At 40.3% G+C, this 20,619-nt stretch overlaps 3 protein-coding genes across 4 annotated transcripts in view; all 3 read left to right on the top strand.

Moving 5' to 3' along the window:
* Window positions 1-4,398: 4,398 nt before the first annotated feature.
* LOC310948250 (protocadherin alpha-C2-like) overlaps window positions 4,399-20,619 on the top strand; it is a gene marked incomplete at its 5' end in the record, with an annotated part of 169,067 nt that continues 152,846 nt past the window's right edge. The window contains one exon of one of the 2 annotated variants that reach the window (XM_083915313.1): window positions 4,399-6,765. In XM_083915313.1, the coding sequence (XP_083771439.1) occupies window positions 4,399-6,765 (2,367 nt within the window). Of the gene's footprint in view, window positions 6,766-10,906; window positions 13,259-20,619 lie in introns of those variants that run through there. The other variant, XM_083915314.1, reaches the window with a different exon arrangement.
* On the top strand, window positions 7,659-10,046 carry LOC310947910 (protocadherin alpha-3-like; the record flags this gene model as incomplete). The annotated part of the gene is made up of 1 exon (XM_083914882.1): window positions 7,659-10,046. The coding sequence occupies one exon, from the start codon at window positions 7,659-7,661 to the stop codon at window positions 10,044-10,046; it is 2,388 nt and encodes a 795-aa protein (XP_083771008.1).
* LOC310947909 (protocadherin alpha-8-like) lies at window positions 17,372-19,828 on the top strand (the record flags this gene model as incomplete). The annotated part of the gene is made up of 1 exon (XM_083914881.1): window positions 17,372-19,828. The coding sequence occupies one exon, from the start codon at window positions 17,372-17,374 to the stop codon at window positions 19,826-19,828; it is 2,457 nt and encodes an 818-aa protein (XP_083771007.1).

Here is a 20,619-nt window from a genome sequence, read left to right as displayed (position 1 = left end):
GTCTTCCTAGACAAATAACCAAGTCCAGTTGCTTTTGACTGAAATTGCTTTGGGGATATGTTAAAACAATGAGAGTGTGTGACTGCAGTGCCAGAGATGAGGTAGTACAATTACTCATGATTGCAGGTTTGGTTTGCTTTAAGCCATTGCTTAAGTTTATGTTTAAAGGTAAGTTAGCCTAGCTCTCTCTTAGTTCAATAGGAAGAATATTCCTGTATTGTGTGGCTCTCACTGAGAAGACTGTGTGCTCAAACTCAAGCACATGTAAACCTTAAAAAAATGATGCAATGTCTGCAAAATATTTAAAACTATCAAAATTGAATACATTTTAGTTGTGGATTACAAATTCAAAAATTCAGTACAAATGCCACTAAAGTTTAGCCACTGTAATCCACAAAATGACTAAAGCCGCAAACCCTGTTATCCCAGAAAGTAGACCTTCATCCAGGATAACCAGGCTTCTATTTCTATCTCATCCATCATTTCTCTTTGAGACAGTGTTAATATTGCAACAAAACAGGAACAGTGAATTTAAGTGTGAAAAAAGAAACATAATTACCCTATGCATATTTTTACACAAAGATCTTCCTACAGCCGCACGGCTTCAAGAACACGATCAGTCATTCTAGACTTTCCCACAACTGAAATGTAAGTATTGATGATTTAAAGTGAACTTTGTGTTTCATATTTAACTTCTATGAGACCTAAACAGTAATCTTTAAAATATAGTGTAGGAATAAAGTAGAACTGGGTTACACAAATTGCATATGGATTACTGGTCAGTCCTATCTTACTGCCTAACTGACCTGCATGACTTAACTTTTGCATCATAAAAAGTTCAATTCAAAGTGCAGTATGGTAATGATTTTGTCATCTGCAGGACAAGCTCAAGTAAGAATTCTGAATAATCACAAAAGCCGTCTCAAAAAAGTTCTACAGTTACCATTTTGTGGTCTCCCATCTTCAGACAATTGTCTTGAAATCACTGAGCTCACATTGGCAAATTTAATTAATTACCATTAAATCACATAAGCAGCATGTTCGACATCAAACCAACCCTTACCCTTTTCTGGTCAAAAGGTACAAAGGTGGAAAGTTTTATATCGATAATATATCCAAATTATGTATGTTCTGCTGAAAAATTTAAAAAGCCTGTACGTCCTTGTTCATGAGCAGCAAGAACATCACTTTTAGGTCCCCCTTTCTCCCTTCTAGATTAAAAAGTTTTAATCCAGGAGGCAAACTCTATTTCCATATATTCACTGTTGGTAAAAAAGACTTTTGAGTCATTATGTATTCTTTTTTATATCCATATCTCAGCAGATTTAGGATCCCTAAGGGTTGCAGCTCACTGTGTAATGACCAAATGTTCTAGTCCAGTTTAGTTTAGCCTTTTTTCTTATCTATTCCTTAATTGAGTCAAATTATTTTCTAAAACATTAAATAATTGAATGCACAGTATGTGTGATTCAAAACAGGAGGGACTGGCAATTCAGGAAGTCTGTGACAATACCTCTGTGATATCTGACAGCAGTGGAAACTGGTTCCAGCTAAACGCCCTTCTAGACTGCCTTCACTGATCAGTCAGCACATCTGTGAGGACACCATGGAGACCTTCATCCTACAAAGAAAAACAATAAATAAATAGAAATAGAAGCAACCACATTATGTCTCAACTGACGCTCTAAATATAAATCTATAAATAGTACCACATTAGTTTGCTTATGGGGATACATTTTATCACATTGTACTATAAAAACTTAGCAGGTTTGCTTAAGTGTTAATGTTGTTATGCAGACAATTTGCAGGATTTTTGTCTGAGGGTGGAAAAATGAGTATGCCTGCCTTTGTGTCTGTGAGCGCACACATATGACCTCATCTCCCCAGAGAGATGAGATCATGTGTGAGCAGAAGGGCTTGCAATTCATGTCCACATGATGAGTTATTTTGATTTAATATATTCTTTACTCTAATATTTCAGCAGCACATTTTTACCACTTAACTGTCTTTATAATGTCCTTTAAGTAAAGCAAACATAAAGGTTTGTGTACAGTCTAGTCTAGGCATTATTGTGTTTGTATGTTTGAAACAAAGTGAGACAAGACACATTTCTTAGTTTCCTTCTTCATCAGCACATGAGAGTGGATTCTCACACTGTCTGCTCTCTGCTGCCCTGGTCCACTGGCAGACTACCACACTGCTGCACAACACAGCGATGCACCAATGTGGAACAAAGCACTAGAACCACCACCAGCGGGCACTAGTAGGCTAACACATGTGCACCATACATCATAGCACAATGCATTTTATGTGAGTGTATAACTGGTTCCTCATTTGCTGCAAAATTGTATTTATACCTTAGAGGAAATGTGATATTAATTATGATATGTGATGATGTGTAGTATTTCCAAATATACCTTCATTACACATCATTCTGAAATGATTTAAAAAAACAAAAAAACATAATGGGGAACATGAGTGTGAAGGCGAATATCTATCTTGCATGCTTTATAGAATTTACAGCCGTATAGGGCATGAGGATACAGCTGACTTTCTTTGTCTGCAGCACTCATGGTTCATGCATCCCTCCCCCTCTGCTTCCTTCTTTGGCGCTGCTTGCTTTCAGCACCATGGACAGCAACCTGCCTATTGGCGCTGAGTTGCCATGGTAACGGCTGCCTGTTCTGGAGGTCGCCGCGTGCTCTGAAGCGGCCTGTGATTTAATATTCTGTTATGCCCCCCCCCCCCCCCCCTTCACTTCACAGTGCAGTACCCGCAGACTGCAGACATCAGATGAGCAACCTCTGACATCCTCTGATTATCGCTACGTCTGTCTGCCAAGCTCTGATAATGGTGTAAATGAGTTGTTTTGAAACAGTATGGCATCATTGATGCAGCATGGGGGACAGCGACGGAGGCAGAAAGGGGAGAAGGTGTTGCTCAATGCGGCAGCGCTCGTGCACGCGCACGTATACGTTTGGCCTAATTCCAGATGTAATACGTACGTGGGAGGGGTGCGGAGATTCGTCTTATTTTACTATGTAGGTCACTTTGTTTCCTAGCCACTGTTAGTGTGATTGTTTTTTTTTTGTAATTTTCCATCATGGTTTATTCTGCATACCCCTCTGCACTGCAGCAGAACGGCACCCAAGACACAATTATGAACCACGTGGAGCAGAAGGGGACTCATCATACCTGCATTTGCGAGTTTAGTCCATGAGATGTCACTGTTAACCTCTACAAAAGGAGGAAGATTGTGGGAGTGTGCTGAGTAGATCCCACAGAGTTTAAACAGAGAATGTGAATGTCAACAGATTTACCTTTAGCACCAAACACAATAGAACATTTGGTTATTGTATCGGTCCATAATTTTAGAATAATTTACCAATATTTCTTAAGACGTTTTCTGCAAATACAAGTCATTTGTTCCTACATCTAGTATACATAGAGGCAGCATTAAATGAATGAATTGCATTAAATTGCTGCCACAACCAGGTAATGTAAATACATTATACATTTGGGGTTGGGTTTAACTTTCATTTCAGGGAAATCACACTATTTTTATTTTTATTTAAATTAGGAAACTTCAGAGAATATTACTATTGTTGTTGTTGCAGGTAAAAACAAAACTATCACGTGCATTTATTTTCTAGTTTCATCTCGACACGTGTATCTACCGATAATTGTCCTCTGAAATGTCTTTACAGATAATGAAACTGGTATTTACTTTTTAAATGAATAATGGGAGTTTAACATTCCCTGTAAAAACATTACAGGTCGACTGTTTGACTGTATTATCTATACTATATATTTGTCACAGAAAGTATTTTCAAATATTCACTGGCTCGTTTAGGTAAACGGGCATTTTAATACAACGGTACGCAGAATTGAATATATATATATATATATATAATGCAACTTTAAACAGTCATTTGGGAGCTTTTGGGTGCTTTTTCAGGGTCCGCCTGTAAGACCCAACATTTAACACACACAAACACACAATATAATGTTAAAATAAGACGTGTTTCGTAACTGGTGTGATTCTTACTCTACTAAGAGCTACACCGTCTGAATGCAGATGTGGGTTTGTTAGAAAAAACATAGACATTGCAGGCTATAGTGGAAGAAAACGTGTTATCGTCACCGCACTATCGTTAAAATGACAATGAATGGTGCTGTTACACTATATATCAACACAGGCTGTGTGTGTGAGGGAGGATCTTCTTTTACAAGTGCATTCATTAACAACCCAAACGGACGGGTTGAAACACCGGACTAAAGAGCCTTCATCAGAAATGGTGGTTCCGGCAGACCTTTATAGTTTATTATCTGGGAGATAAATAAATAGATTCATTCCGAAAGGATTTAGTTGATATATTTTCAGACCGCTTTTCAAAAATGGCGATAACGGACATCACACGACAATGGCTGGATGTGTGGGTTTCTTTTTGTCTGGCGCTGCTGATTGTGACTGATTTGGAAGGAATCTCTGCTCAGATACGATATTCTATTCAGGAAGAATCAAAATTAGGCACGGCAATGGGAAATGTGGCCAAAGACCTTGGATTAGATCTTGGAAGATTGATGGACAGGAATCTCCGTGTCGTGTCAGGAACAAAGCAGGACCTGTTTAAGGTAAATCCGAGAGATGGAGTTTTGTTAGTGAATCAGAGAATAGACAGGGAGGAGCTGTGTGCAAAAACGGCTCCATGCATTGCAAATCTGAAAGCAATTGTAGAAAATCCTCTTGAGATGCACCAAGTGATAGTTGAAATACTTGATGTAAACGACAATTCGCCGAAATTTCCTGAGGAAAACTACACATTGGAGGTTCTGGAGTCTGCCATAGTTGGATCTCGGTTTCAAATGGAAGGAGCACACGACTCGGATGTTGGTTTGAACTCCTTACAATCATACAAACTCAACCATAACCAGCATTTTCGCCTGGAAACAGAGGAATTTGGAGAGGATGGAAAGGTTCCATTCCTAATCTTACAACGACCTTTGGATAGAGAACACGCTGCTCAACACTGGTTACTATTAACAGCTAATGATGGAGGTAAACCACCAAAAAACAATGCTGTTAATATAACTGTTATTGTGTCTGATGTAAATGACAACCCACCAGTGTGTGATAAACAAAAATACACCATAACAATAAGGGAAAACGCACCTGCCGGAACATTCCTGGTAACAGTAAATGCATCGGACTCGGATGAGGGGATGAACGGTGAGGTTGAATATTCTTTACGGAGTAAACTGAGAGGACTCTCATCTGAACCGTTTGACTTGAATAGCAGAACCGGCAAACTAACGGTGAAGGGAGGCCTTGATTACGAGGAAAAGCAAGTCTACGAAATTAAGGTACTGGCTGCGGACAAAGGTGCTGTGTCTCTATCCACACACTGCAACGTGGTTGTTAGAGTGGAGGACGTGAACGACAATCAACCCGAAATAGAAATCACATCCCTTTCGAGTCGCATTCCAGAGGATGCACCTCCTGGCACCGTGGTGGCGTTGATGGGTGTGACGGACCTTGACTCAGGTGTGAACGGTCAGGTGGTCTGCAGTGTCCCCAGCCATTTACCTTTTGACTTAAAGCCATCTCCGGACGGACAGTCATACTCTTTGGTCACGAAAGACTATCTGGATAAGGAAACAATGCATATGTATAATATTGCAATAACGGCTAAGGATTTAGGGAGTCCCGCCCTGTCATCTACGAAGGTAATACAGGTAGATGTGCTAGACGTTAATGATAATAGTCCTTTGTTCACTGAAAGCCCATATACTTTTTACGTGCCTGAAAACAACAAGGCTGGAATGTCATTTTTATCAGTGAGCGCGGCAGATGCTGATGAAGGCGAAAATGCGGCAGTCACATATTCACTCGACCGTAAGAGTCCAGGGCCCACCATAACTTCCTTTTTAAATATAAATGAAGCCAATGGCACCATTTCCGCACTAAAAAGTTTTGACTTTGAAACACTGAAAACTTTCCAGTTCCAAGTTGTTGCCACAGATTCTGGAACTCCGTCACTAAGCAACAACGTCACAGTGAACGTGTTCATTCTGGATCAGAACGACAACGCTCCAGTCATCCTGTATCCAGTCAGCTCTAACGGTTCTGCTGAAGGTGTGGAGGAGGTTCCCCGCAATGTGAACGCAGGACACTTGGTGACTAAAGTCAGAGTCTATGACGCTGATATAGGATATAACGGCTGGTTACTGTTTTCACTGCAGGAAGTTACTGACCACAGTCTCTTTGGTTTGGACCGCTATACAGGACAGATCAGAACACTTCGCTCATTCACAGAGACAGACGAGGCTGAGCATAAACTGCTCATACTGGTGAAAGACAATGGGAACGTGTCACTGTCAGCAACAGCTACTGTCATTGTCAAAGTTGTGGAGCCCAAAGAGGCTTTTGCTGCTTCTGATGTCAAAAGTGCAACTAAAGTCGACGAGGAGGACAATGTGACTTTTTATCTGATGATAACTTTGGGATCAGTTTCTGTACTTTTTCTCATCAGTATCATCGTGCTGATTGCAATGCAGTGCTCCAAATCCACAGATCCACAATATACTTCTAAATATCTACAAGAGCCTAATTATGATGGGACACTGTGTCACAGCATCCAGTACAGATCTGGAGACAAACGGTACATGTTAGTTGGACCCAGAATGAGTATAGGATCTACTATAGTCCCGGGCAGCCATGCGAACACACTAGTGCTCCCTGACAGAAGACGACCATCTGGAGAGGTAAATGTATTTATATTTGTTTTATTTGCATAATGGTTTCGCACAACACCATAACATTGTTGTTTATAAGTTATAGTATACGATTTGTATGCATTTGCTATTTTAATCCCGCTGGTGTGAAACGGTGCTGGAATTCTGTGTGTAGTGTTATTTGTTGGGAAGTTTTGACAGCACACAGTTAATGACAGGTAGACCTACAATAAGTGAATTATAATACAGCTCTGCTTGGCAGAGACCGCTGTCCGTGGTTCTGAAACGCTCAGGCGTTTCTGGTCAAGCTAATGACATTGACTTAGGTTTCTAGAAATCATTGCTGTTACGAAATACTTAGTCAGTTTGTTTAGTTGTGTCTCTAAACGGTCCACACAATTCTTATTAATATTGCATTGCGAGGTATAAAGTTGGTGGTGTTTCAGTTAAAGTGGGACAGCAGTTTGTGTGTATTTAAATACTGAGTTGCAAATGACGGAAAAATACAATATAACCGTAGAAATATTAAAATCGTGTTTTTCTTTCAATATTATACTTGTCCATTTGTGGTTTGCTGTTATACTGTTGTACTACACAGTACACACTTATTTCATGACAGTAGATTACTAACTGATTCGGACACAAAATATAGTATATCCTTGAATACAGGGTCTATTACGTCCATTTATGACCTCCGGGTGTCACTGTAACATTGGAGAACGAAAGAAGACTTTGTCCCTCCCCTGAAAAAGCTTTTGTTCGTCATTGAGAGCAAGGCAGGCATTTGATTCAAGCACGCCAGCTTATGGATTCACGTTTTGCATTTTGTAATTATCCGATACAAAGCAAGATGGACATTAACATTTTTTTGTCACAGTAAAACCCTTTCTTGCGTTTCTACTGAGGTGCAGTAGACTATAATGATGAGGGGCGACCAACAAAGTCGAACGAGGCAGTGCTGTTTGTTTGTGTTTCATGTGGCTCTATTGCTTTTTTTCGGACGGACGGCTTTTGCTCAGATAAGGTACTCTGTTCCCGAGGAGGTGAAAGAAGGAACTGCGGTTGGAAATGTTGCGAAAGATCTTGGCCTTGAAATCACCTCGTTAACTGATCGACGACTTCGTGTTGTGTCTGGATCAAAGGAGACATTTTTTGAGGTAAACCAGGACAATGGGGCTCTTTACGTCTATAAGAAAATCGACAGAGAGGAGCTCTGTCAGGGCAGCGGTGCCTGCTTAATGGAGCTAAAGATCCTTGCTGAAAACCCTTTGGAAATGCACTATGTGGTTGTGGAAATTACAGATGTAAATGATCACTCTCCTAGATTTCCCGAAAAAAGACAGGCATTTGAAATAGCAGAACAAACATTACCAGGAAAGCGATTCCAACTGCACACTGCTCGTGATCCCGATGCTGGAATTAACTCTATCCGTACATACACTTTAACGTCAAATGATCACTTTGAAATAGACATTCGTCCGAGCGATGATGATAAAATACCATTTTTAGTGCTGAAGAAATCGTTAGACAGAGAACAAAAGAACAAACACACGTTACTGGTCACAGCTGTTGATGGAGGCAAACCTCCAAGATCAGGCACACTAAATGTTTCTATTATTGTTCTCGACAGTAATGATAATCGTCCGATATTTAGTCAGGAGATTTACCAGGTAGAAATACAAGAAAATGTTCCAGTCGGTAGCGCAATATTTAAAATGAATGCAACGGACCCTGATGAAGGCACCAATAGGGAAATTGAATACAGCCTCGGAAAAACTCTGAAGAAAAATGTCTATGACATTTTTGAATTGGACAAATTAACTGGAGAAATAAGAGTTAAAGGAGTAGTGGACTATGAAGAAAATGAGGTTTATAAACTGGATGTTGAGGCATCAGATAAAGGGACGCCTCCATTATCAGGTGAGTGTAGAGTCATTATAAAAATAAAAGACGTTAATGACAATCCACCGGAAATAGAAGTCACATCACTGTCAAATACAGTGCCTGAAGATTCAAAGCCTGGCACAGTTATTTCACTCATTAGTGTGACGGATAAAGACTCTGGTGTCAATGGAAAGATAATAACAAGCATAAATTCCGATGTGCCTTTTGAGTTAAAGCCCTCCTATAAGGAGAACATATATTCAGTTGTCACGAAGGGACTTTTGGACCGAGAGAAAGTGTCACATTATGAAATAACAATAAAAGCCACTGATTGTGGTGAACCTCCCTTATCTACTGTTAAAACACTCATTATTCAGATATCAGATGTAAACGACAACAGTCCACATTTCGAACAAAATCCATTTCAGTTTTATCTTGTAGAGAACAACGTTGCAGGAAATTCAGTTTTCTCTGTAAAAGCCACGGATATTGACTTGAATGAAAATGCAGCGATTTCATATCATATAGTGAGAGGAGGGGCTCAAAATGACATCATGTCTTTCCTAAATGTAAATTCTGAAAATGGACACATTTCAGCACTAAAAAGTTTTGACTTTGAAACACTGAAAACTTTCCAGTTCCAAGTTGTTGCCACAGATTCTGGAACTCCGTCACTAAGCAACAACGTCACAGTGAACGTGTTCATTCTGGATCAGAACGACAACGCTCCAGTCATCCTGTATCCAGTCAGCTCTAACGGTTCTGCTGAAGGTGTGGAGGAGGTTCCCCGCAATGTGAACGCAGGACACTTGGTGACTAAAGTCAGAGCCTATGACGCTGATATAGGATATAACGGCTGGTTACTGTTTTCACTGCAGGAAGTTACTGACCACAGTCTCTTTGGTTTGGACCGCTATACAGGACAGATCAGAACACTTCGCTCATTCACAGAGACAGACGAGGCTGAGCATAAACTGCTCATACTGGTGAAAGACAACGGGAACGTGTCACTGTCAGCAACAGCTACTGTCATTGTCAAAGTTGTGGAGCCCAAAGAGGCTTTTGCTGCTTCTGATGTCAAAAGTGCAACTAAAGTTGACGAGGAGGACAATGTGACTTTTTATCTGATGATAACTTTGGGATCAGTTTCTGTACTTTTTCTCATCAGTATCATCGTGCTGATTGCAATGCAGTGCTCCAAATCCACAGACTATACTTCAAAATATCTACAAGAGCCTAATTATGATGGGACACTGTGTCACAGCATCCAGTACAGATCTGGAGACAAACGGTACATGTTAGTTGGACCCAGAATGAGTATAGGATCTACTATAGTCCCGGGCAGCCATGCGAACACACTAGTGCTCCCTGACAGGAGGAGAACATCTGGAGAGGTAAATGTATTTATATTTGTTTTATTTGCATAATGGTTTCGCACAACACCTTTACATTTTTGTTAATGCGTTATAGTATAATATTTGTATGCATTTGCTGTTTTAACCCCGCTGGTGTGAAATGGTGCTGGAATTATGTGTTCATTGTTTTTTGTTGGGAAGTTTTGACAGCACACAGTTAATGACAGGTAGACCTACAATAAGTGAACTATAATTTAGCCATCTTGTTCTGAAAAGTTTGAATTATTCAATCACGACAATGATAGTTTGTATCATTGTGTTTTTTATTAATCTAATTGAATCAATGGTGCTGTGGAGCAGATTCACAATGTGTGTCCCCTGTTCTATCATGCCTCAATTAAATAACTCCGACATTATTTGATGTTGGCGAGGTTAAATGTCATTGAACAAAGCAATCAATTGCAGGTGTTATTTTTTTCTGTATTATTTGTTCAAGAATCACAAACCTGAGTCTTACACAATAAGATTAGGGGGACACGTTATAGTCAGCTTGTTGCGTGTCCTTTACTATTGGACCATGGGCAGCATGGGTGCATTGCTATAGAAGTCGATTGTAATAGAGAAGAAAGTAAAGTAAAATACTTGGGATTAAATACGGTATTGTAGCCAACTGGTCACATGGTGTCAGTGTAGCCTGATGATGGTTGTGTTGCCCATTCTGAGCAGGCCCTGCCCATCTCTGGATCATTTTTTAGGGAGGTGGTAGGCTGACGGAGTACATATCGCAGGCTATCAAATAATAAGAATAGCGGTTGTTATTTATATGTGAAAGCTTATATTTGAGAATCGTGGAATGGATCTAAACATATTGGGTCGATGATTAATTGGATAACTGGACTTGCCTAAAGGAAAGCATTTTTTTTTGCTTCACAATGGGAGAACAAGGACAAAGGCGCCGAGTGAACTGCTGGTGTTTTGCCGGGATTGTGTTGCTGTGCTTTGGGGAACGGATTTTTGCTCAGCTGAGATACTCTGTTCCAGAGGAAGTGCAAGTGGGATCCCCTGTTGGAAATGTTGCCAAGGACTTAGGGCTTGACATTAGCACTTTGACAGACAGACGGTTTCGTATTGTTTCAGGACCCAACCATGCTCTGTTTCAGTTAAATCAAAATAATGGAAAGCTGTATATTGGACAAAAGATGGACCGCGAAGAGCTCTGTGATGGGGTCAATGTTTGTTTGATAAGCCTGAAAATTGTCGTAGAAAGCCCACTGGAAATACATTACGTTGGCGTTGAAATAACTGATGTTAACGACCATTCCCCGACTTTTCCAGAAAGCGAACAGCGACTGGAAATAGCAGAACATACTCCTCCAGGTACTCGTTTTCAAATCCATGCGGCAAGAGACCCTGATGTCGGTACACAGTCAGTCCGATTATATAAGTTGAGCTCAAATGAATTTTTTGATACTGAAATCAGAGACAGCGAGGAGGACAAGATTCCGTTTTTAGTGTTAAAAAAGCCTTTGGATAGGGAACAAAAGGCAGAGCACCGTTTAGTGTTAACGGCTATTGATGGAGGCAGTCCGTCGAAATCTGGGAGCCTTAATCTAACTGTCACTGTGCTGGACACAAATGATAATCGCCCTGTGTTCAGCAAAGATATATATACTGTGTCACTAGATGAAAATATCTCAAAAGGAACTCTCGTAATACAATTAAACGCTACAGATTTAGATGAAGGCTTGAACAGCGAAATTGAATACACGTTTGGAAAAACACAAAAGAAAAAAGTGCATGATACATTTGAATTAGACAGTGTCACTGGTGAGATTCGAGTGAAAGGGAAAGTGGACTTTGAGGACACGGAGATTTATAGACTCGATCTGCAGGCTTCAGATAAAGGCCAGCCACCTTGGACGGCCGAAAGTAGAGTTGTGATAAAAATAAAAGACGTAAATGATAATCAGCCTGACATTGAAGTAACATCATTGTCCAACTTAGTTCCCGAGGATTCAAAGCCGGGCACTGTTATATCTCTCATCAGTGTTACGGACAGAGATTCTGGGGTCAATGGGAAAGTTATTTGTAAAATCGTAGATAATGTTCCGTTTGATTTGACACCATCCATTGAGGAAAACATGTACTCTCTTGTCACAAAAGGGCGATTAGATAGAGAAATCGTGTCCCATTATGACATCACAATAACTGCAACTGACTGTGGTGAACCTTCACTTTCTACACTAAAGACCTTGAGTGTTCAGGTGTCAGATGTGAATGACAACAGACCACTTTTCAGTCAGAACCCATTTCAACTTTATTTGGTAGAAAACAATGCCCCGGGCGCATCAATATTTTCTGTAAGTGCTGCTGATAATGATCTGAATGAAAATGCAGCAATAACATACCACATTGTGAGAGGCGATGGGCTATATCGTGACATGACATCTTTCCTAAGTGTAAATTCTGATAATGGACACATTTCCGCACTAAAAAGTTTTGACTTTGAAACACTGAAAACTTTCCGGTTCCAAGTTGTTGCCACAGATTCTGGAACTCCGTCACTAAGCAACAACGTCACAGTGAACGTGTTCATTCTGGATCAGAACGACAACGCTCCAGTCATCCTGTATCCAGTCAGCTCTAACGGTTCTGCTGAAGGTGTGGAGGAGGTTCCCCGCAATGTGAACGCAGGACACTTGGTGACTAAAGTCAGAGCCTATGACGCTGATATAGGATATAACGGCTGGTTACTGTTTTCACTGCAGGAAGTTACTGACCACAGTCTCTTTGGTTTGGACCGCTATACAGGACAGATCAGAACACTTCGCTCATTCACAGAGACAGACGAGGCTGAGCATAAACTGCTCATACTGGTCAAAGACAACGGGAACGTGTCACTGTCAGCAACAGCTACTGTCATTGTCAAAGTTGTGGAGCCCAAAGAGGCTTTTGCTGCTTCTGATGTCAAAAGTGCAACTAAAGTTGACGAGGAGGACAATGTGACTTTTTATCTGATGATAACTTTGGGATCAGTTTCTGTACTTTTTCTCATCAGCATCATCGTGCTGATTGCAATGCAGTGCTCCAAATCCACAGAGTATACTTCTAAATATCTACAAGAGCCTAATTATGATGGGACACTGTGTCACAGCATCCAGTACAGATCTGGAGACAAACGGTACATGTTAGTTGGACCCAGAATGAGTATAGGATCTACTATAGTCCCGGGCAGCCATGCGAACACACTGGTGCTCCCTGACAGGAGGAGACCATCTGGAGAGGTAAGCACATATTTCAATTTGTCATGTCATGTCTCCTAAAATCGGAAAATTAGTTCAGGCTACTGACTTGACACCATATTTCGTTAAGCCCATGGTTTCTATCACTGCCCAATGTGTTGAAATTTAGTATCTTGGTCACATTCAAGTGATTTTAAAGTTTAAAATAAAGTTGGGATATTACTGTTTTAGGTAATACTTGCTGCTCCACGGGCAAAGCTGTAACAAGACAACGTTGCGCTGTCCATGGTGCTGACAGTCAGGCCTGGTCAAATTATGGTCAACGTTTCATTTCAGATTTTTATGGATTTCATTCATGAATTTCAGTTTGCATCTTTGTCCATTTACTACAAATAACTACATTTGTAAATTGATTATCAGCATCCTGCAATGGTAGGGGGAGAATGATTAACCTGTATTAAAAAATGCCAGCAGAAATATTTGTAGTTAGGGAGCTACAATCAACAATCCACAAGATGTCAGTGTCATATCAGCATAAACTGTTTGGCGTTGGCCCTGCCCCTTCCAGAGCGGTTTTGTTCAGGTCGAAAGAAAAGAGAGGGTACGTTCAAGATAAACCAGTGTTGTCGTTGTTGCATTTGTACATGGATACGTGGAAATATGGGATATATTTCAGCAGTATATTTTGTGGCTTAGGCATTTCCTTTTTCGTGAGGACCTGTGAATGGATTAAATGATAATAATCAAAACTGAAACGATGGGAGACGAAGGACAAAGACGAGGAGCCCAGTTCTGGTGTTTGGCCCTCTTTTTTTCTGTGATGCTCGGCTGCGTGGAGCAGGTTTCAGCTCAGATCAAATATTCCGTTCCAGAAGAAGTAAAAGTGGGATCTGTTGTTGGAAATGTCGCCAAAGACCTAGGATTGGACATCGGTTCGCTGAAGGAACGACGGTTTCGTATTGTTTCGGGAACTAATGATGCTCAGTTTGAAGTAAATCAGAACAATGGCATATTATATGTGCATTCTAATATTGATCGGGAGGAGCTATGTAAAAGCGCTTCTCCATGTATAATGAGCCTAAAGATGGTCGCTGAGAACCCCATGGAAATACATTATGTGGGAGTTGAAATCGTAGATGTAAATGATAATTCACCGAGCTTTGAAGAGGAAGAAAAAACATTAGAAATGTCTGAATCCACTGTTCCTGGGAAGCGTTTCCAGTTACCAACTGCGTACGACCCAGATGTTGTCATCAACACTGTGCGTGTGTATAAATTAAATCATAATGAATATTTCAGTATACAAATTCGAGAAAGAGGTGAGGACAAGATACCATTCTTAGTTCTGCAAAAAGCTCTGGATCGGGAAAAGCACGATGAGCACAAATTGATCCTGACAGCAGTTGACGGTGGAAATCCACCGAGATCCGGGACGCTTAACGTCACAGTTGTAGTTCTCGATTCAAATGATAACCATCCCACATTTAGCCAAGAAGTATATTCAGTAACAATACCTGAAAATGTGGATGCAGATACAAGTGTAATTAAGGTAAAGGCAACTGATGTGGATGAGGGTGCAAATGGAGATATTGAATATTCTTTCGGTGTTCAACTTGACCGAAAGATATATGATATGTTTAGTTTAGATAAAGACACTGGAGAAATTCGAGTAAATGGAGAAATTGACTTTGAAAAGGTTGACGTTTATAAGTTAGACGTCCATGCCACTGACAAAGGACAGCCTCCAATGAGTACTGATTGCCGGGTGATAATCAAAGTGCTCGACGAAAACGACAACAAACCTCAAATAGAGGTGACATCCCTGTCAAACATGATATCTGAAGACTCAAAACCTGGGACCGTGGTTTCTCTTATTAGCATTACAGACCAAGACGCCGGTTTAAACGGTAAAGTAATATGCAGTCTTTCAGATAATGTGCCTTTCCATTTAAAACCCTCATATCAAGATAATATGTATTCGCTAGTGTTGAAAGAGCATTTGGATCGAGAAACAGCTTCACATTATGACATCACAATAAAAGCAACAGATTGCGGCCAACCTCCTCTGTCTACATTCAAAACTCTGATAATTGATGTAGCTGACGTGAATGATAATATTCCAGCATTTTTGCAAAATCCAGTTGAACTTTATCTGGTAGAAAATAACGTACCTGGAAACCCAATCTTTTCTGTTACTGCTTCGGATAAAGATTTGGATGAAAATGCGGCTTTAACTTATCATATAGTTAGAGATGAAGGCGCTCAAGTAAAAATGTCAGCCTTTTTAAATATAAATTCTGAAAATGGACAAATTTCCGCGTTAAAAAGTTTTGACTTTGAAACACTGAAAACTTTCCAGTTCCAAGTTGTTGCCACAGATTCTGGAACTCCGTCACTAAGCAACAACGTCACAGTGAACGTGTTCATTCTGGATCAGAACGACAACGCTCCAGTCATCCTGTATCCAGTCAGCTCTAACGGTTCTGCTGAAGGTGTGGAGGAGGTTCCCCGCAATGTGAACGCAGGACACTTGGTGACTAAAGTCAGAGCCTATGACGCTGATATAGGATATAACGGCTGGTTACTGTTTTCACTGCAGGAAGTTACTGACCACAGTCTCTTTGGTTTGGACCGCTATACAGGACAGATCAGAACACTTCGCTCATTCACAGAGACAGACGAGGCTGAGCATAAACTGCTCATACTGGTCAAAGACAACGGGAACGTGTCACTGTCAGCAACAGCTACTGTCATTGTCAAAGTTGTGGAGCCCAAAGAGGCTTTTGCTGCTTCTGATGTCAAAAGTGCAACTAAAGTCGACGAGGAGGACAATGTGACTTTTTATCTGATGATAACTTTGGGATCAGTTTCTGTACTTTTTCTCATCAGCATCATCGTGCTGATTGCAATGCAGTGCTCCAAATCCACAGACTATACTTCTAAATATCTACAAGAGCCTAATTATGATGGGACACTGTGTCACAGCATCCAGTACAGATCTGGAGACAAACGCTACATGTTAGTTGGACCCAGAATGAGTATAGGATCTACTATAGTCCCGGGCAGCCATGCGAACACACTAGTGCTCCCTGACAGGAGGAGACCATCTGGAGAGGTAAGACTTGAAATACAACGTAATATATAATATATGTTTATTCCGTTCTCTCATTGCTTTATTCCCATCGGCCGGTTTTCTTTTTTATCACCTTTCAAAAGTCTGTTGTACAGAGAACACCACTAAACACCTCAATACAAAGTCGACCACATTGCAAGTCTGATTAAGTGTGATGCTTATTATTTGCATATTTACCCGAAAGTCGAGCTTTATTTACATATACTATTTCGACAAGTCACACAACCCATTTTGCTGTTACGTTGTTTGCAATTTCCAAGTCCATGACAGCGGATGAATACCAATAATTTCAAATGTTTAAAATTATAAATGTTTTCTAATCCATTTCAAATACCACAACCGTTGCCTGTAAATGTTGCAGACATGCTTTGGTTTTACCCATCCCACAGAAAAGCATACTCAATATTTTTAATCAGTGTTTCTTCAAGTATGAAGTTGCTGAAGTTTCCGCTGATAGATAGGAGCACTGAACTTCAGACTTCACTACTTGTGTTATACATAGAGGCGGACAGTCTGTTTTGGAATTCTGTCTATGGTTTTAAACGCAAATTAAACAAGTACAATAAAAGTACTTTAATTTAAAAGCCCGTTAATGGAAGTATTGTTTTAAACTTAAAGTAGTATGCTCTCTTTATATCCTGAAGAAACACTCCATGCATGTTGCTCACCACACAAAGTGAACACCTTCATCAGGTGTTTGCATTCTGACATTGTAATTACACATAAGGCTTTCACTCGGTAGATGTATTTCATAGTTATATTATATATAGTCTTGTATTTTCTAAATGACCTCTGGGTGTCAGTGTTACATAGACCGTGTTGGGAAAACATATGAAATGTCGTCCCTCCCCTCTTGAAGCTTTTGTCTGCCACCTGAAAAAAGCAGACAAGGCAAATAAATCGAGCTCGCCACGCAACGAAATTGTGTTGAGCCATTTGGAGATATGCGACACACAATGGGTTTAATATAGTCTTATATTGAAGTAACGGCTTTTTGTGAACTATTGTGTTTTTGGATAACGATGGGGATAAAAATACAGACTCGAGGAAATGTCTGCTCCTGGTTTGCTTTTCATTTGGCTCTACTGTCGTTTGTCGGAATACGGGCTTTGGCAGAAATAAGGTACTCAATTCCAGAGGAGATGAAAGAAGGAACTGCTGTTGGAAATGTTGCAAAGGATCTTGGTTTTGACATGGCCTCTTTGATTGACCGACGGTTCCGCGTTGTTTCGGAATCCAAGGATGTATTTTTTGAGGTAAACCAGGACAATGGAGCTCTGTTTCTCCATGAGAAAATCGACAGAGAGGCGCTCTGTCAGGGGAGTGGCGTCTGCCTAATGGAGCTTAAAATCATAGTCGAAAATCCTTTGGAAATACACTACGTAGTTGTTGAAATTACAGATGTGAATGATCACTCTCCTGGTTTTCCTGAAACTGAACAAAAATTTGAAATAGCAGAGCAAACATTACCAGGGAAGCGGTTTCAACTGCACACTGCTCGTGATCCCGATGCTGGAATTAACTCTATCCGTACATACACCTTAACATCAAATAATCACTTTGAAGTGGACATCCGCCAAAGCGATGATGATAAAATACCATTTTTAGTGCTGAAGAAATCTTTAGACAGAGAACAAAAGAACAAACACACGTTACTGGTCACAGCTGTTGATGGAGGCAAACCTCCAAGATCAGGCACACTAAATGTTTCTATTATTGTTCTCGACAGTAATGATAATCGTCCGACATTTAGTCAGGAGATTTACCAGGTTGAAATACAAGAAAACGTTGCAGTCGGTACTTCAGTATTTAGAATGAATGCAACGGACCCCGATGAAGGCACCAATAGCGAAATTGAATACAGTCTTGGAAAAACTTTAAAGAAAAAGGTATATGACATTTTTGAATTGGACAAATTAACTGGAGAGATTAGAGTTAGAGGAGTAGTGGACTTTGAAGAAATTGACGTTTACAAACTGGATGTTGAGGCATCAGATAAAGGAACACCACCTTTATCAGGTGAGTGTAGAGTCATTATAAAAATAAAAGACGTTAACGACAAGCCACCGGAAATAGAAGTCACATCATTGTCAAATACCGTGACTGAAGACTCAAAGCCTGGCACAATGATTTCTCTGATCCGTGTGAAGGATAAAGACTCCGGTATCAATGGAAAAATTATTTCAAGCATTATCTCAGACGTTCCTTTTGAGTTAAAGCCCTCCTATAAGGAGAACATATATTCAGTTGTCACGAAGGGATTCTTGGACCGAGAGCACGTGTCACATTATGAAATAACAATAAAAGCCACCGATTGTGGTGAACCTCCCTTATCTACTGTTAAAACTCTCAATATTCAGATATCAGATGTAAACGACAACAGGCCACATTTCGAACAAAATCCATTACAGTTTTATCTTGTAGAGAACAACGTTGCAGGGAATTCAGTTTTCTCTGTAAAAGCCACGGATATTGATTTGAATGAAAATGCAGTTATTTCATATCATATAGTGAGAGGAGGGGCTCAAAATGACATCATGTCTTTCCTAAATGTAAATTCTGAAAATGGACACATTTCAGCACTAAAAAGTTTTGACTTTGAAACACTGAAAACCTTCCAGTTCCAAGTTGTCGCCACAGATTCTGGAACTCCGTCACTAAGCAACAACGTCACAGTGAACGTGTTCATTCTGGATCAGAACGACAACGCTCCAGTCATCCTGTATCCAGTCAGCTCTAACGGTTCTGCTGAAGGTGTGGAGGAGGTTCCCCGCAATGTGAACGCAGGACACTTGGTGACTAAAGTCAGAGCCTATGACGCTGATATAGGATATAACGGCTGGTTACTGTTTTCACTGCAGGAAGTTACTGACCACAGTCTCTTTGGTTTGGACCGCTATACAGGACAGATCAGAACACTTCGCTCATTCACAGAGACAGACGAGGCTGAGCATAAACTGCTCATACTGGTGAAAGACAATGGGAACGTGTCACTGTCAGCAACAGCTACTGTCATTGTCAAAGTTGTGGAGCCCAAAGAGGCTTTTGCTGCTTCTGATGTCAAAAGTGCAACTAAAGTTGACGAGGAGGACAATGTGACTTTTTATCTGATGATAACTTTGGGATCAGTTTCTGTACTTTTTCTCATCAGTATCATCGTGCTGATTGCAATGCAGTGCTCCAAATCCACAGACTATACTTCTAAATACCTACAAGAGCCTAATTATGATGGGACACTGTGTCACAGCATCCAGTACAGATCTGGAGACAAACGGTACATGTTAGTTGGACCCAGAATGAGTATAGGATCTACTATAGTCCCGGGCAGCCATGCGAACACCCTAGTGCTCCCTGACAGGAGACGGCCATCTGGAGAGGTAAGACTTGAAAAACAATGTTTTATACAATATGTTTACAAGTATATAATTATTTTTGGTGCTCTGGGTTTTGCACAGAGAAAAGTTCCAAGTATGATTTAAAACATAAATTCAACTTGTCAAGCATGTTGGTTTAACCATTGATTTAAATATATATATATTTTTTAATTGTTTATGTAATTTTAATCATACATACTACTCGGGAACATATAAAATGATGTAATATTGCAAGTCAATGTAGCACAATGTTGGATGTGGCATGATAGTGCGGTCTACAACAGCCACAGCGCTCTGACTGCTTGTCTCTTGATAATGCAAACAAACGCTGATAACCACGATGAACTCCAATTTGAAACACATGGTAATGACCACTGTCCATGGTGCTGAAAGGATAACTTTGCTATTTTAGAGCCAACACTGTGATTAAAGTCTGTAATTGGGAGAGGTGAATCATTGAGTTTTGGGTTTCGGGATATTACAACTTGCAACAAATAACTGGTTGAAAGTTTTAAGATGTTGCAGTGTTTATGTTGAGTTCTTTGAGCAATATGCCTGGTCTTATGTGTCAATACTGACTGGAAGGGTGCTACAGCTTGTTATTGCTGTCCGTGGTGCTGAAACAAATGAACACGTCATACAGTAATGTAATGTTAAAGAAACACGATGGATAGTTTAATCTGTATGATGACTTAATAGGCTTCTATGTAGGTGCATGCATCTAAGTTATTAATATGTAGTGAAGTTTGTTCTGAGTAAATTTCCTCTGGGTGTCAGTATTACATCGGGAAATCATAAACGACTTCGTCCCTCCCCTTTCAAGGCTTTTGTTTCCTGCTGAATAGAGCAAAGAAGGTGTTTGAATCAAGCTCACATCCGAAGAAATCAGGCTTTGC

The sequence above is a fragment of the Echiichthys vipera genome, assembly GCF_963691815.1.
Source record: "Echiichthys vipera genome assembly, chromosome: 6".
Lineage (NCBI taxonomy): Eukaryota > Metazoa > Chordata > Actinopteri > Perciformes > Trachinidae > Echiichthys > Echiichthys vipera.
This window is presented reverse-complemented; position numbering and strand designations above follow the sequence as displayed.